Here is a 16,662-nt window from a genome sequence, read left to right as displayed (position 1 = left end):
ATCCCCAAACCCTCACACCACCACCACCATGCTTGACCTTTGGTATGATGTTCTTACTGTGGAATGCAGAGTTTGGTTTTCGCCAGGCATTACTGGAACCATGTCGTCCAAAAAGTTAGACTTTTGAATCATCTGTCCATAGAACGTTCTTCCATGAGTCTTGATGATCATCCAGGAGCTTTTTGGCAAACTTGAATCAACTTTTTGGATGAGATGGGTCCCATTATTAGGAGTCGCCTCTTTACTGTTGACATTGAGACTGGTGTTTTGTGGGTACTATTTAATGAAGCTGCCAGTTGAGGACCTGTGAAGCGTCTGTTTCTCAAACTAGACACTAATGTATTTGTCCTCTTGCTCAGTTGTGCACCGGGGCCTCCCACTCCTCTTTCTTTTCTGGTTAGAGTCAGTTTGTGCTGTTCTGTGAAGGGAGTAGTACACAGCGTTGTATGAGATCTTCAGTTTCTTGGCAATTTCTCGCATGGAATGCTGCCATCTATCCACGGTTAGGGTAGGTTTTAATAGTCACAGTGGGTACAACATCTCCTATACACTTCCTGATAAACTCAGTCACCGTATCAGTATATGCATAAATGGCTCCGCCATTTCCTGGTTGCTAAAATTCAAATAGTTTGTCTCATTTCAGTTTATGTGACAAAATAAGCAAGTATAGTGTAGCGAATCATTGTACCACCTAAACCGCTGTGAAATATATTTTCCATAACCAAAACTATTGTATTATGTTCAGCCGTTTGAAGCTGGTGTACAAAACCAAAAGTAAAAGAGACTAAATTTAAAAACAGAAAGCATAGAAATAGCGCACATAAAATAGATCTACCACTTCTTAGACTTGCTTTCAATGAGAATGACAGATTTATAACTCTCATTTCTATGTTAATTTTGGTTGGGTCACCCAAAAGGTGAAGTTATAGCTTAAGGTTAGGGTTAGGCAAGGGTTGTTGTTGTGGTTGTGGTTAAGGTTGGGGTCAAGGTAAGAACATCCCAAGGATCCCGGAAAGCAGCACTGATCCTAGAGGAATTGCGTCAGGAAGATGGCGCTACGCGCTAAAGTCGCTAGCTAGAGAGCTCAGCAAAAATGTTATTCTGAGCAACTAGCTAGCTGGAAGGATTGGTACAGGAGAGGAACTGTAGAATTTTCACATCAAATTTACTGAAACAGATCGCATTGATAGCTTCCAACATTGCATCGATTTGTGACCGATCAATCCATTTTCACATCATGCTCGCGAGATGACACAAATGTTTTTAGCTCTCGCGAGTTAGCAAGCAAGCGATAAGCTAGAAGCTTGCTAGCTGTTTTGTTGCAAATTAAGAAATCCACCCGAAAGAATGAGGCCTGGAATGATTTATGGATGCAACGTGTTAACTAATTGTCAAATAGGTGAATTATACTTTTTAACTCATTAGGCTATAACGTTATGCGCGAATATATTTTTTACCTTAAATATAACCTTAACTAACGCGTTAGTAGATGATTTAGCTTGTCGTTTAACGTTAGCTAGCTCGCTAATTTAGCACTAGTTGGCTAATGGTAGCTAGATCTGCAAGTGTCAAAAAATGCGAGCCAGCTAACGTTAGTTAGATAATTAGCTAGCACACTGGCAAACATTACCTACACAGCTAGCCTGATAACTACAGCCTCTGTATTCACATGTTCTGACTATATTTACAGTTTAAAGTTATGTTGCTCACAATACGTTGTTTGGTGATATATTGTGTATCTAGTTATAAATGTTCAACTTCAATTACACTTTGCTGTGTCTAGCTAGCCAGCTGGAGATGTACTAGTTAGCGAACTATCCACTTGGCTCATGGCTAGACGCAGTTATTTGACAGCTAACTTAGCTAGCCAGTGAACTACACTTTTTAGCATTACAAGCTAGCTAGCTGACTGAATGTCCATAATGTACTAAAGTAAACCTATTTCCTATTAATTGATCTCAGGTATCTGCACAGAGGGAGCAGCCCATCATGACTTAAACTGACAACCCTGCAGAATTTTTGCAACAAACATAATCGAGAGCCAAATGGTAAATAACTCTTCTCAACATCACTATCTTCAGGGAATGTGCCACATCTCTGGTACCCCAGTTTATGTGGTCATGTTTGACCTCTTTATGTTTTCCTCAGGTTTTTGTAAGCTTTCAAACATGGGTGACATGAAGACCCCTGATTTTGATGATCTTTTGGCTGCCTTTGACATCCCTGATGCCACCAGTTTGGATGCTAAAGAACCCATCCAGGAGAGTCATGATGAGGCAGAAGGTCAGCTGAAACACACAGAGATGTGTATGGAGGACACTGTATCTGTTCATCAAGCTGTAGGTGTGTCTGATGTTCCTGCTGTCAGTGTTATAGTAAAGAACACAAGTCACCAGGAGTCATCTGATAGTGGTGGAGAGGGCCCACATTTCAGACACCCATTGCAAAATGGGTTCAGGGGGTCAGGGGCCTCAATGGACTCTCATCAGATAGGCCACTGTGGTTCTAAGTCTTTTGTGTGTGCTTTGAATGGGAATGGCTCAAGAGGACTCTTAGGGAAGACCCCCGTCCAGCACAAACCTGAAGGAACACCGTCCTTCTCTCAGTCCTTTTCCCAGTTCAGCCCCATCTCTAGTCCAGAATCTGAAGACTCCCCAAGCAATGGGGTTGATATCCATCCAAAACAAGAGAGACCCTACTTCCCTGCTGCCTCTATATTTATGTCTGCAGAACCCCTAATGTCAGACAATCAGAAAAAACAGCTGTCTTACAGCATGTTTGACAAGTGCCATGAAGTAGACTGTGAAGAACTTGAGAACCTTCCAAGGAGCAAAGGAGAATCTATCAAATCAAAGGATACCAGAACAGAGGCGAAGCCTGACAGGAATGCAAGTAACCAGAAGGACAAGGGAGATTGTCATAGTAGTGCAGTGCTCCCTACAAATGATAATAACATTATTGAGTCAAGCAGTAACAATATAGTGACCATGTCTAATATGCCCACCTCTCATCCATGTGTCAAAACTCCAACATCCAAACTATCGTCTTGCCTTGAGGCATTAGTGGCTCTGAATGCCAGAAAGGATCCCAGTGAACCACCAAACTCTGGAGACTTATCAGTGGCTCATGACGGCACCATGAAGGTTAGTCCAAAAATGCCCATGTCACCACAAAGTCCCAGGAGTACTCTTGAAGCTGTGAAGCGGTTAATGAAACCACCTGACAGTCCTGTAAGCATTTGCAGTGACAGCAGTGGCAAGGGATCCCCAGCATTGGCATCTGGCTCACCCCCAGCCATACCGAGGGTCAGAATAAAGACCATTAAAACCACGACTGGGCAAATCCAGCGCACGGTTACCAGTGTAGTACCTGATTCAGAAAATGAGGAGATCCACTCTGTTGAGTCCTCCCCATCCCACAGAATTGTTGTTGAGGAGGCCTACTCTAGTTTGTCTCCCTATCCCTCTCATAATGTGATAAGCGATATCATTGTTGATATGCCCATCAAAAGTACACCAGTTGGTATTCTGCCATCAAAGGTTACTGATGACAAATTAAAGGGGAACTGCAAGAGGCCAAGACCAATGCAGTGCCCAACTATTTTTCATAATATAAGTAGTCCTGTAATGAGACCTATGCCGGTTGCCCAGCACGGGCCTTCTACACAAAAGAGGATTTCATCAGTTCAAACGGGCAACTCGCCCAACACAAGCTTCCTTCCCAAGGCAATGCACTTAGCTAACCTGAACCTAGTCCCTCACAGTGTTGCTGCATCAGTCGCAGCACGCTCCACCTCCCATCAACAGAGCCAACAACATGCACTTTCCTCCTCTATGGTGTGCAGCACTGTCCCATTGATGCATCAAGTAAAAAAAGATGCCCCTAATCCACGTGCTGCCATTCCGAGCACAGCAGCAGGTACTTTAAACAGACTGTTAAACAATGCCAACCCTGTACCCACATTCGTACCCAACCTGAACCCACCACCTGAGAGCAACATCAACTTGCCACCACGTGGATATTGCTGCCTTGAATGTGGGGACTCCTTTGGGGTAGAGAGGAGTCTCGCCTATCATTATGGCAGGAGGAGTGTGCACATTGAAGTAGCCTGCACCCACTGTGCTAAAACCATGGTATTCTTCAACAAGTGTGCCCTGCTGGCACATGCACGGGAACATAAGAACAAAGGTGTGGTGATGCAGTGTACACAGCTATTCATGAAGCCCATTGCAGAGGGACAGATGTTTGCACCCTTGATCACTGAATCCTCTGTGCATGTGGGCTCCCATGTGCCCCCATTATCCTCACCTAAAACCCAACCAGTCATGCCCCTCTATCCAGACAAAGTCATCCGCCACAGACTCCGCTGCCTGGAGTGTAACAAGCAGCTATCAGACTACAGAGGTCTCGCAGGCCATTACCAGAGTCTGTCAGAAGAAATGAAGGGACTGGTGAGTAAAGATTGAATTGAAATTATGGTAATTGCTGAGATGTTCACTTTCATAGGCCAGGTAATAATGACAGTATTTCTATACGTTTTGCTTTGTATTATTTTTTTCTGTATAGATGTGTAAGGTGTGCCCAATGCTGCTACCGAACAAGTGCAGCTTCCAGGCTCACCAGCGTATTCATGCCCACAAGTCCCCTTACTGCTGCCCTGAGTGTGGTGCGCTGAGTCGCTCTGTGGACATACAGAAGCATGTGAAGGAGAACTGTCTTCACTATGCACGCAAGGCTGGCTATAAGTAAATCAATACTAAAGTATATGCTTTTGTTAGGACCTTGAATGGGACTCGGTGTATACATATCACAAAAGTGTTCTATAACATTGGCCACCTTGTCTAAATCCTTTGTTTTCTTTCAGGTGTCTTCACTGTGATATGGTTTTCATGTCATTTAATGTGCAGAAGAGTCACATTGAAGAAAAACACTGTGAGGTCTTCTATAAGTGCACTATCTGTCCAGTTGCCTTCAAGTCTTCCGATGGATTTCAAATGCATTTGACAACTAAGCACAATGGCAGCATAGTGTCTCCTCAGTGAGTTTAACTAAATGCATGTTCTGAAATTGCATATTTGCTAACCCATCTTAAAGTTTTACATGATTGTTTGTAATGCTGTTTATGCTCTAATTGTGTTGATTTTCTGTTGCAGGTTAATCTTCAAGTGTTCTTGTGAGACAGTGTTCAAGAAAAAGCAGTTATTGCTTCAACACTTCCATCAGAATGCCAAAAAGCTTGCTACCTGTGTGTTCAAGTGCCCTGAGTGCACTTCAATCTTCATCCAAAAGCAGTCGTTAATGCAGCATTTCAAGGTTTGCATCATCCTCAAATTCAACCTAGTCACATTGACATAAAATGGGGCCCATAATGTTATGTTTTTGGTTCTGTCTTTTTCAAAGATGTCTGCCTATATTACAGGGGGTGCATGGAGGAATCTTCAAAGAGGAGGTGGAGAAAAGCACAAAACCAACAGAGATGATTGCACAGCACCAAGATGTTACCTCAGCATTCCACCAGCCAAAGGTAAACACTCCCATTAAACACTCTGATGCAACCAGAAAGAGGGCCAACTTGGCCGCTCGGGACAGGAAGACCAATCTGAAAAATGCTGGCTGGACCTGTGGAGAGTGCCTGCACTGGTTGCCTGACCGAGAAGCCTACATCTCTCACATGAAGAACAGCCATGGGAGGGTGAGGAGCAACTTAGTTATTTTGTTGCTCATTCAAACTAATTAGCTGTAACATTTTATATTATAGGACAGATTATAATTTAGGGACCATTTTAGATGTGGAATTTACAACTTTCAGGCCCTTAATGAAATTAAATCATTCCCAAGTCAGCTCAACCCTAATTAAGTAAATCTTCTCTCTGTGCTTTCTGTAGTCACTGAAGAGGTATCCATGTCGGCAGTGTGAGAGGTCTTTCAATTCCTCTACAAGTTTGAGAAGACACATTCGCAATGACCACGATGGAAAGAAGAAAACCTTTACCTGCTGGTGAGATTTATCCTGAAATCTACATTAAAGTACATTACTTCCTGAAAGGTTGGGGCATATCTGGCACTGATTGGCCCCTGGGTGGTGCTGCAGGAAATGGTCAAACATGTAAAAACAAAGCTGTGGTTACCACATTTTATGACTATTTTTTTGTATATGAAATAATGTATTCTTATTGTGCAGGTATTGCACAGATGAGAGGACAACATTCACCACAAGCATCATGTTGAAGAACCACATCAGTTTGATGCATGGGATCAGAAATCCAGACTTTAGTCTAATGTCAAAATCAGCCCCTCTGGATACCAGCAAAGTCTTGGGAGAGGTGATTTTAATTTTCTTATTTAAATTTAAAAGTAATACCAATATGTATGATCTGTTTTTCATGTTTTCTGCATTTTACTCATTGTCAAAAATTACACTTGAAATCTAATCCTTTAACTTTGACGTGCAGGGGCTCGTTTCAAAGAGACCTGCGGTGGCATCCCAGAGGGAGGGGAAGGATGGTGCTGCCCTAGAAGGCTCCTCTACCAAACGTCTGAAATCTCACTTTCGCTGCTCTAAGTGTGGTTTCACCACAGAGGATGGCACACAGTTCCAGCAGCACATACCTCAGCATAAAACCGATAAAAACACTCCCCAATGCCTGTACTGTGGATTATGTTTTGCATCTCGGCTGTCTCTCAACAGACACCTGTTTATTGTGCACAAAGTCAAAGACCCAGAGGAAGAGAAGAAGGAAATGATGGACGTGGAGTATGAGAGCAGAAAGAAGCAGGAAGAGGGCATGGGGAAAACAGTGGGTGTGAATGAGGGAGAGGACTTGCCACTTCCATTAGTTAAATCTGACCCTCTACGGGAAGAGGATCCAACCAGGTTGCACTGTGAGACTGCAGTAAGACCATTGACTGTAAATTCACATACAGCTCTCACCTAGAGATTCATGGATAGTCTTCAGCAGGCAAAATAGAATCAATAAGAGCAAGTTTGAGCTTCTTAAAAGCTATCTCCATTTCCTTGGGTAATAGTAGTCTAAATTCTTTTGGGTTCTTTTTTTTGTGCCTTAAAACGAAATGCTTTTTATGTTTCTCAAGCCGTTGGGACTGGCAGATGTTCCGCATCAACTGAGGAGATAACATTTATCTTGTGTAATTTATGGCAAAGATTCTAATTAATTATTTACTTTTATTTTACCATTTGAAGCTTGCATGTTTTGTATTGTATTAAATGTCTTTACGAGCCTCTGGTATATAACCACACCCACCTGTTAAGGCAAACTGTTTGGTTCATCAGTATTCTCTAGTGACTCCAGTTACTCTGACAAGAGACTCAGGAACATCAAGGATCTGTCCCTCAGGCTAACCTCCCATTTATGTTTGGAATAATGAAAGTCTATAGACTTTGCTTTAGTGTATGGCAGCCATATCAAATGCTTGGTTTCCTACTTAAGGATTGTTTTGTCCTTACAAAACACATGATAATAGATGGTGCTTCATGCAGGTCGTGGCGATACTGATATTATGTAACAGTATTGCAACTTCTATCATACTGTATGTGTATGTTGAAATATTTACTCTGACCTAGGTATCACTTAGCACATAATATATATTTGATATCAATTCCATACCACATGGTATGGAATTTATTAAAGCTGGTTAAACTACCAAAATAGCACTTTTCTACAAAATCAAATACAGGTGTTGGAGTTAAAAAGGCAATCAGCAGTTGCTACATACATTTTTGGACCTATAAATTAATGATATGTACCCATTGATTCTTGAAAAATATAACGTATAAATGCCTCATGAGCTTAGTTCAACTGTCATACATTAGTAAATGTAAACAAACATGTACAACATGGTTAAAGCTATAATTTGGATATCATGAATGGTCAGTCCTTGCATCCAGAGCTATGGTTATAATTGTTAGTGCTTACGTTTCTCCAGCCCCATCTGTTTTTTACTAAAACGGGCAGGGAAAACACTTTATTATTTCTACTGCTGATTGCTGCTTTAAATGCCTTGCTGAAAGATCTTACACTTTTTTTTACTGTACTCTTGCTTTTGTACCCTGATAAAAGTGAGCTTTCATTAATTTAAAATGCTCTTATATCTATGTTTATAGTAGTGGTGGCTTGTCTTAGCGATGTCATTGTTTTTCTTGGTTAATTGTGATCTTTGGCGAGTGTTCATTGAATGTGAGAAAGCATCTGTTTTGCAAGATAATGCAGGGTGTTGAAAATGGCTCATTTCTAACGGTGTACTAAGGCAATTGAAAGAGCAGTGATTAAATGTAAAGGGTTATAGCATGTTTGAGTGCATATGAAATAAGCTGAAGATAGAGACCTGTGCAGCTCTTCCTTCCTACCTCCACAGTATATGGCAGTGATTGTTAAACTTGGGATGTTTTGGGAGATTTCACCTTTGGTCTTGCTGCAATGTAAAATGTATTGTTATTATTCTCAAAATGTATATCATCTCCCACAATATTCAATTTTATAAATTACTTTGGAGATTGATATTTATAGTCACATTGACGTATTTGTGAACTTTCTATTTAAGTGCTGTATGAACTGTTCATTTTCTAGTGGTTATCTGAATCAGTGTTCATGCTTTAAACAGATCCACTGTTAACTCAGTGGCTGATATGAAACTTCACATCTCAGTGTTTTTATAGCCTGTCGAGAAACGTTGTACTTTTGATAATATGTACAATATTAAGGACTTGTAAGCTAACCTATGTACACAGTAGGTAATTAACCTTTTATTAGCAGCATTTTAAGCCATCACATATCCATTCACCCTGCATTGGCAATTGTGCCTTGCTGTAATGTTTACTTAAAATAATTGCAAATAAACATGTACATGTCTGCATCAGCATCCTTTGTCCTCAAAAGATCCCTTCTGATATGGCTGATATCCCTTCTCTGATGACAATGTGCTGGAAAAAATACACCTACACCTAGGGCAATTTGTTTTCCCTCCAAAATGTGTTTTCTCAGTCCAGTCAAACCAATCTGGCAAGTATCCCTCGCCAGTCTCCCCAACCGACTGAACAATATGGCTGTGTTTACACAGGCAGCCCATTTCGGATATTTTTCTGACTAATTGGGCTTTTGACCCCAGATCAGCTCTTTTGCCAATAATTGGGCAGAAGATCGGAATTGGGCTGCATGTGTAAACGCAGCCTATGATGCACCAAATCCAATCCCTGTCAAGCAATAAGCACACTGTAAAACTGGATCAATTCTACTCAAAACATTTTTTGAAACTGATTACCTCAAAAAAGTTCAACTTAAATTGCTGAAGTGAGCTGTAATACCTTCATATGAGTAATACAAATGCTGTTTTTTGAGTATACTCATTTTTTTCATGTAAATCAACTAAGTTATTTTGATTTCTCTATACATAAAAAACACAAGTTAAATTACATCAATATGGTGAAGTGAACATGACAGTCTTTTTAAGTATAAGTTGCAATACTTGAAATGTTTGAGTTGAACAAAGTCCAACCTTAAAAACTATAATTTACCATTACTCAAATGTAACATAAGTTTACAAAAAAAGGAAACTGATTACCACACTTTTATGTTAGCATCTCACATATAATCAGTAAATACAAAACAGTTAACCACTCAAAAAGTTCAGAAGCGTTCTGTCTTCCTCTGTGTTGGCTTTAGCCTAGAGCAGGGTTCTTCAATTCCGGTCCTGGAGGGCCGAAACACCTCTGTTTTTCATCCTCTCCTTCGAATCAGGGGCTAATTCAGACCTGGGACACCAGGTGAGTGCAATTAACTACCAGGTAGAAATAAAAAACAGAAGTGTTTCGGCCCTCCAGGACCAGAATTGAAGAACCCTGGCCTAGAGCTTAGAGAGAGTAGAGACCTGTCTTCTTCTGTGTTGGCTCTAGCCTAGAGTTCAGAGAGAGCATTTGTCTTCCTCTGTGTTGGCTTTAGCCTAGAGCTCAGAGATAGCAGAGAGCGGTTGAGACATGAGACACATGTTTACATAGTTGATCGGCCCTTTAAGACAGCAATGCCTCTGGCCCTCTCTTTCCTCACTGTAAACCCCAATGTGGTGTCATTACTCAAAACTTTTGAGGAAACCTGTTGCACTAAATATATCTGAGTACAGTTACATTAAGTGATTTTGTAGTCATTGCTCAAACCGATAGTCACTGTGTAGGGGGTCCAGATTTGAGTTGTATCAGCTTGAACATTTTGAGTAATGCCCCCACTAAGCCACGCCTCCAATATAATTCCCAGCCTTTCTGAGTGAATTGTAGAGTTACCACCAATGACTATATTTGTTAGGGACAAAGACATGGTTGTTGAATTCATTCATTTTCAGTCCTGTGCCCTTCACCAAGTGAGTTCCTAGGCAAATGTTATCATTATAATTAAACTCTTTATGACTATACATTACATATCTCATAAGGCCTTATTTTTAGCCCTAGCTTTACCCTAATACAGTGGCCTCAAACTCATGGTTTACAGGCCACATCAGGCCTGCAAGTAGAGCTGCAAAATTCCGGTAACTTCCACAAATTTCCCAGTTTTAAAAAAAATCCTAGAAGGATTTCCAGGAATGTTCCAAACTGGATTTGTGGAAAAATTGGGAAATGTACCAGAATTTTGCAACCCTACCTGCAAATCACATTATGCTGGTGTGCAAAGTGATGTGTAATTACTATTGGAATCCAGCCAGAGTTAGGATATCCAACAGTAAAAAAAAATTATCACCCGCAACCTTCATTCATAATGACTGCCAGGGTTTGGAACAGTGGGAGGAGACTACCTAAGCCATTTAAACTGGAACAACCATTTCAGTAACGGGTGCAAAAATTCTAACTAAATTATTGGATTAGTTTCGAAAAATGTATTTTATTTATCTTTGTGTCACATTAAGATTAATCAATCAAAAACAATTTGTTATCATAACTTGAAAAAATGTAGTTGGTGTGACTTCTCAGTTAGTTTTGAGTTAGTACCACATAAACATTTTAAGTAATAATGACTTTTCATTTACTTTGAGTTAAACTTACTAGAAGTATTTTAGTTAAAAATGCCTTGGGGTTTACAGTGGTCGCCTGCAGTGTTGATAATTAATGACTACATCTCATTTCAATAGCCGTGCATGATCATATAAATACTGGTGCTTACACGAGAGCACGACATTCCCAAGAGCGGAGCAAACAGTGGTTTTAATCTGGACAAGTAGTTTAGCCTATTATTTAGCCTACCACACAAATACTGTTGTTTAGTTTAATAAAAGGGATGACAAAAGCTACATTAACACAGAGCTGCAAATCGGACTTCTTTCTTGCTTTGTTGTGATCTCATTCTCAGTCTCGATTTAACTGAACTTAGAAAAAAAGTTTCAAACGTCAAGGTAAATCCGAGGGGAAGTCAATGGGCAACAGGTAAATTCTTGTCATTTAGCAAGTGCCACTAGTAATTATTTCAAAATTGAGGCTACAGTAATTTATTACTTCACAGTTTCATTTAGATTTTAAGGTAAATATCACCATAATATGTTGGTTTAGTTAAGTGGAAATAATTGGAAATAATTGTGTTTATTAGTTGTGTTTGGCCATGCATTGATCACATTTTTTTATTCATGTTTTTAACCTAGGTCATTTCATGGGCAAGAAATGTGTGAATAGCTAATTTTTTTTCTCCCGTCGGAGATGGAGAGCTCTCTTTTGGAGTTCAGTCTGTCAACCCCGAGCGCAAGGCAGAGAGTTTGAGGGAGCTGTTCATTGAAGAGGTGCTGAAAAGTGCTATACAGACTCGGAAGAAACGCGGCTTTAGATCAAGTGACTTAGAAGGGGTTTAAGCTATCTACAAGTGAATGTTATATGTTGATGTTGCATTCATATTGTAAATGTATCAAATTCCATGTGGTACATTTATGTGCAACTAGTAGCCTATACTGTATGTTTGTGTAACCTACCTACACAGAGTACAATCAGCCTGTTACCAACCTTTAGTAAACTTTTGTTTAAAAAAATGTTCACAGTAAACAATTAACAATAGACTTTCAGCACTCTGGTAGGGAAGGGCACTCAACATGTACGGCACTTACAAAAATTACTGATGATTGGCTGAAAGTTCCTTTCCTGAGGATGGCTCACCCCTCACAGTTTTGGGGGATTTCAACCTCCCTACGTCTACATTTGACTCATTTCTCTCTGCCTCCTTCTTTCCACTCCTCTCCTCTTTTGACCTCACCCTCTCACCGTCCCCCCCTACTCACAAGGCAGGCAATACGCTTGACCTCATCTTTACTAGATGCTGCTCTTCTACTAATCTCACTGCAACTCCCCTCCATGTCTCCGACCACTACTTTGTATCCTTTTCTCTCTCGCTCTCCTCCAACACTACTCACTCTGCCCCTACACAGATGGTAATGCGCCGCCGCAACCTTCGCTCTCTCTCTCCCACTACTCTCTCCTCTTCCATCCTATCATCTCTTCCCCCTGCTCAATCCTTCTCCCTCCAATCTCCTGATTCTGCCTCCTCAACCCTCCTCTCCTCCCTTTCTGCATCCTTTGACTCTCTGTGTCCCCTATCCTCCCGGCCGGCTCGGTCCTCCCCTCCAGCTCCGTGGCTTGATGACTCATTGCGAGCTCACAGAACAGAGCTCCGGGCAGCGGAGCGGAAATGGAAGAAAACTAAACTCCCTGCCGACCTGGCATCTTTTCACTCCCTCCTCTCTACATTTTCTTCATCTGTTTCTGCTGCTAAGGCCACTTTCTACCACTCTAAATTGCTTGACTTCTTTCTAAACCACTCCTATGCTTTGACTTCTTTCTCCCCTCTCTCTCCAGATAAAATCTTGCGACTTGTGACTGCAGGCCGCCCAACAACCTGCCCGCTTGACCCCATCCCCTCCTCTCTTCTCCAGACCATCTCCGGTGACCTTCTCCCCTACCTCACCTCGCTGATCAACTCATCCTTGACCGCTGGCTATGTCCCTTCCGTCTTCAAGAGATCGAGAGTTACACCCCTTCTCAAAAAACCAACACTCGATCCCACTGATGTCAACAACTACAGACCAGTATCCCTTCTTTCTTTTCTTTCCAAAACTATTGAGCGTGCCGTCTTTAGCCAACTCTCTTGCTATCTCTCTCAGAATGACCTTCTTGATCCAAACCAGTCAGGTTTCAGGACTGGTCATTCAACTGAGACTGCTCTTCTCTGTGTCACGGAGGCTCTCCGCACTGCTAAAGCTAACTCTCTCTCCTCTGCTCTTGTCCTTCTAGACCTGTCTGCTGCCTTTGATACTGTGAACCATCAGATCCTCCTCTCCACCCTCTCCGAGCTGGGCATCTCCGGCGCGGCTCACTCCTGGTGTCCCCCAGGGCTCAGTTCTAGGCCATCTCCTATTCTCCCTATACACCAAGTCACTTGGCTCTGTCATATCCTCACATGGCCTCTCCTATCATTGCTACGCTGACGATACACAACTAATCTTCTCCTTTCCCCCTTCTGATAACCAGGTGGCGAATCGCATCTCTGCATGTCTGGCAGACATATCAGTATGGATGACGGATCACCACCTCAAGCTGAACCTTGGCAAGACGGAGCTGCTCTTCCTCCCGGGGAAGGACTGCCCGTTCCATGATCTCGCCATCACGGTTGACAACTCCGTTGTGTCCTCCTCCCAGAGTGCGAAGAGCCTTGGCGTGACCCTGGACAACACCCTGTCGTTCTCCGCTAACATCAAGGCGGTGACCCGATCCTGCAGGTTCATGCTCTACAACATTCGGAGAGTACGACCCTGCCTTACACAGGAAGCGGCACAGGTCCTAATCCAGGCACTTGTCATCTCCCGTCTGGATTACTGCAACTCGCTGTTGGCTGGGCTCCCTGCCTGTGCCATTAAACCCCTACAACTCATCCAGAATGCCGCAGCCCGTCTGGTGTTCAACCTTCCCAAGTTCTCTCACGTCACCCCGCTCCTCCACACACTCCACTGGCTTCCAGTTGAATCTTGCATCTGTTACAAGACCATGGTGCTTGCCTATGGAGCTGTGAGGGGAACGGCACCTCTGTACCTTCAAGCTCTGATCAGTCCCTACACCCAAACGAGGGCATTGCATTCATCCACCTCTGGCCTGCTGGCTCCCCTTCCTCTGCGGAAGCATAGTTCCCGCTCAGCCCAGTCAAAACTGTTCGCTGCTCTGGCACCCCAATGGTGGAACAAGCTCCCTCACGACGCCAGGACAGCGGAGTCACTCACCACCTTCCGGAGACATCTGAAACCCCACCTCTTTAAGGAATACCTGGGATAGGATAAAGTAAGAAGATTGTGGGAGATGTTTTGTTAGACTTCAGTGCAGCTTTTGACATTATCGATCATACAGTGAGGGAAAAATGTTATAAATTGATTTGCATTTTAATGAGGGAAATATGTATTTGACCCCTCTGCAAAACATGACTTAGTACTTGGTGGCAAAACCCTTGCTGGCAATCACAGAGGTGAGATGTTTCTTGTAGTTGGCCACCAGGTTTGCACACATCTCAGGAGGGATTTTGTCCCACTCCCCTTTGCAGATCTTCTCCAAGTCATTAAGGTTTCGAGGCTGACGTTTGGCAACTCGAACCTTCAGCTTCCTCCACATATTTTCTATGGTATTAAGGTCTGGAGACTGGCTAGGCCACTCCAGGACCTTAATGTGCTTCTTCTTGAGCCACTCCTTTGTTGCCTTGGCTGTGTGTTTTGGGTCATTGTCATGCTGGAATACCCATCCACGACCCATTTTCAATGTCCTGGCTGAGGGAAGGAGGTTCTCACCCAAGATTTGACGGTACATGGCCCCGTCCATCGTCCATTTGATGCGGTGAAGTTGTCCTGTCCCCTTAGCAGAAAAACACCCCCAAAGCATAATGTTTCCACCTCTATGTTTGACGGTGGGGATGGTGTTCTTGGGGTCATAGGCAGCATTCCTCCTCCTCCAAACACGGCAGGTTGAGTTGATGCTAAAGAGCTCCATTTTGGTCTCATCTCACCACAACACTTTCACCCAGTTCTCCTCTGAATCATTCAGATGTTCATTGGCAAACTTCAGACGGGCATGTATATGTGCTTTCTTGAGCAGCGGGAACTTGCGGGCGCTGCAGGATTTCAGTCCTTCACGGCGTAGTGTGTTACCAATTGTTTTCTTGGTGACTATGGTCCCAGCTGCCTTGAGATCATTGATAAGATCCTCCCGTGTAGTTCTGGGCTGATTCCTCACCGTTCTCATGATCATTGCAACTCCACGAGGTGAGATCTTGCCAACTGTTGTCACCTTCTCACCAAGCTGCTTGGCGATGGTCTTGTAGCCCATTCCAGCCTTGTGTAGGTCTACAATCTTGTCCCTGACATCCTTGGAGAGCTCTTTGGTCTTGGCCATGGTGGAGAGTTTGGAATCTGATTGATTGATTGCTTCTGTGGACAGGTGTCTTTTATACAGGTAACAAACTGAGATTAGGAGTACTCCCTTTAAGAGTGTGCTCCTAATCTCAGCTCGTTACCTGTATAAAAGACACCTGGGAGCCAGAAATCTTTCTGATTGAGAGGGGGTCAAATACTTATTTCCCTCATTAAAATGCAAATCAATTTATAACATTTTTGACATGCGTTTTTCTGGATTTTTTGGTTGTTATTCTGTCTCTCACTGTTCAAATAAGCCTACCATTAAAATTATAGACTGATAATTCAAATACTTTTTACCCTCACTGTAATCTGCTGCTGGAAAAACGTGTTATGTCTTTACATCCCCTGCTATATTGTGGATCGAGAGTTACTTGTCTAACAGAACACAGAGGGTGTTCTTTAATGGAAGCCTCTCCAACATAATCCAGGTAGAGTCAGGCATTCCCCAGGGCAGCTTTCTAGGACCCTTATTTTTTCAATCTTTACTAATGACCTGCCACTGGTACTGAATAAAGCCTGTGTGTCTATGTATGCTGATGACTCAACACTAAACACGTCAGCTACCACAGCATGTGAAATCACTGCAACACTTAACAAAGAGCTGCAGTCAGTTTCAGAATGGTTGGCAAGAAATAAGATAATCCTAAATATTTCAAAAACTAAAAGCATTGTATTTGGGACAAATCATTCACTGAACACTAAACCTCAACTAAATATTGTAATGAATAATGTGGAAATTGAGCAAGTTGAGGAGACTAAACTGCTTGGTGTAACCCTGGATTGTAAACTGTGATGGTCAAAACATATTGATGCAATGGTAGCTAAGATGGTAATGTCTATAATAAAGCGCTGCTCTGCTTGCTTGACATCGCTATCAACAAAACAAGTCCTAAAGGACCTAGTTTTGTTGCACCTGGACTACTGCCCAATCATATGGTCAAGTGCCACAAAGAGGGACATAGGCAAATTACAGTTAGCCCAGAACAGAGCAGCACAGCTGGCCCTTAAATCAGACACCCATGCATATCCCACAAGACATGCCACCAGAGGTGTCTTCATAGTCCCCAAATCCAGAACAGACTATGGGAAATGCACAATACTACTGTACATAGAGTCATGACTACATGGAACTCTATTCTTTAAGCTGTTTATGTCACATTCACCCACATTCATCATAGAACATAAAGCCTGTCCACTTCACTTTTTGTTTGATCAATTATTCAATGTTTTATCAATGCT

At 42.4% G+C, this 16,662-nt stretch overlaps 1 protein-coding gene across 1 annotated transcript; it reads left to right on the top strand.

Annotated features, from left to right (window-relative positions):
• The first annotated feature begins 1,315 nt into the window (after positions 1-1,315).
• Positions 1,316-8,869, top strand: LOC311137325 (zinc finger protein 592-like). Its single transcript, XM_084171763.1, has 10 exons — positions 1,316-1,399; positions 1,963-2,048; positions 2,149-4,451; positions 4,567-4,745; positions 4,865-5,038; positions 5,154-5,313; positions 5,420-5,692; positions 5,886-5,998; positions 6,182-6,323; positions 6,453-8,869. The coding sequence occupies exons 3-10, from the start codon at positions 2,169-2,171 to the stop codon at positions 6,933-6,935; spliced, it is 3,807 nt and encodes a 1,268-aa protein (XP_084027889.1). The 5' UTR covers positions 1,316-1,399; positions 1,963-2,048; positions 2,149-2,168; the 3' UTR covers positions 6,936-8,869.
• Positions 8,870-16,662: the final 7,793 nt, after the last annotated feature.

This window comes from Coregonus lavaretus (genome assembly GCF_964263955.1).
Source record: "Coregonus lavaretus genome assembly, chromosome: 11".
NCBI classification, from domain to species: domain Eukaryota; kingdom Metazoa; phylum Chordata; class Actinopteri; order Salmoniformes; family Salmonidae; genus Coregonus; species Coregonus lavaretus.
Note: the sequence above shows the minus strand (reverse complement) of the source record. Positions and strands in the feature narration are given on the sequence as shown.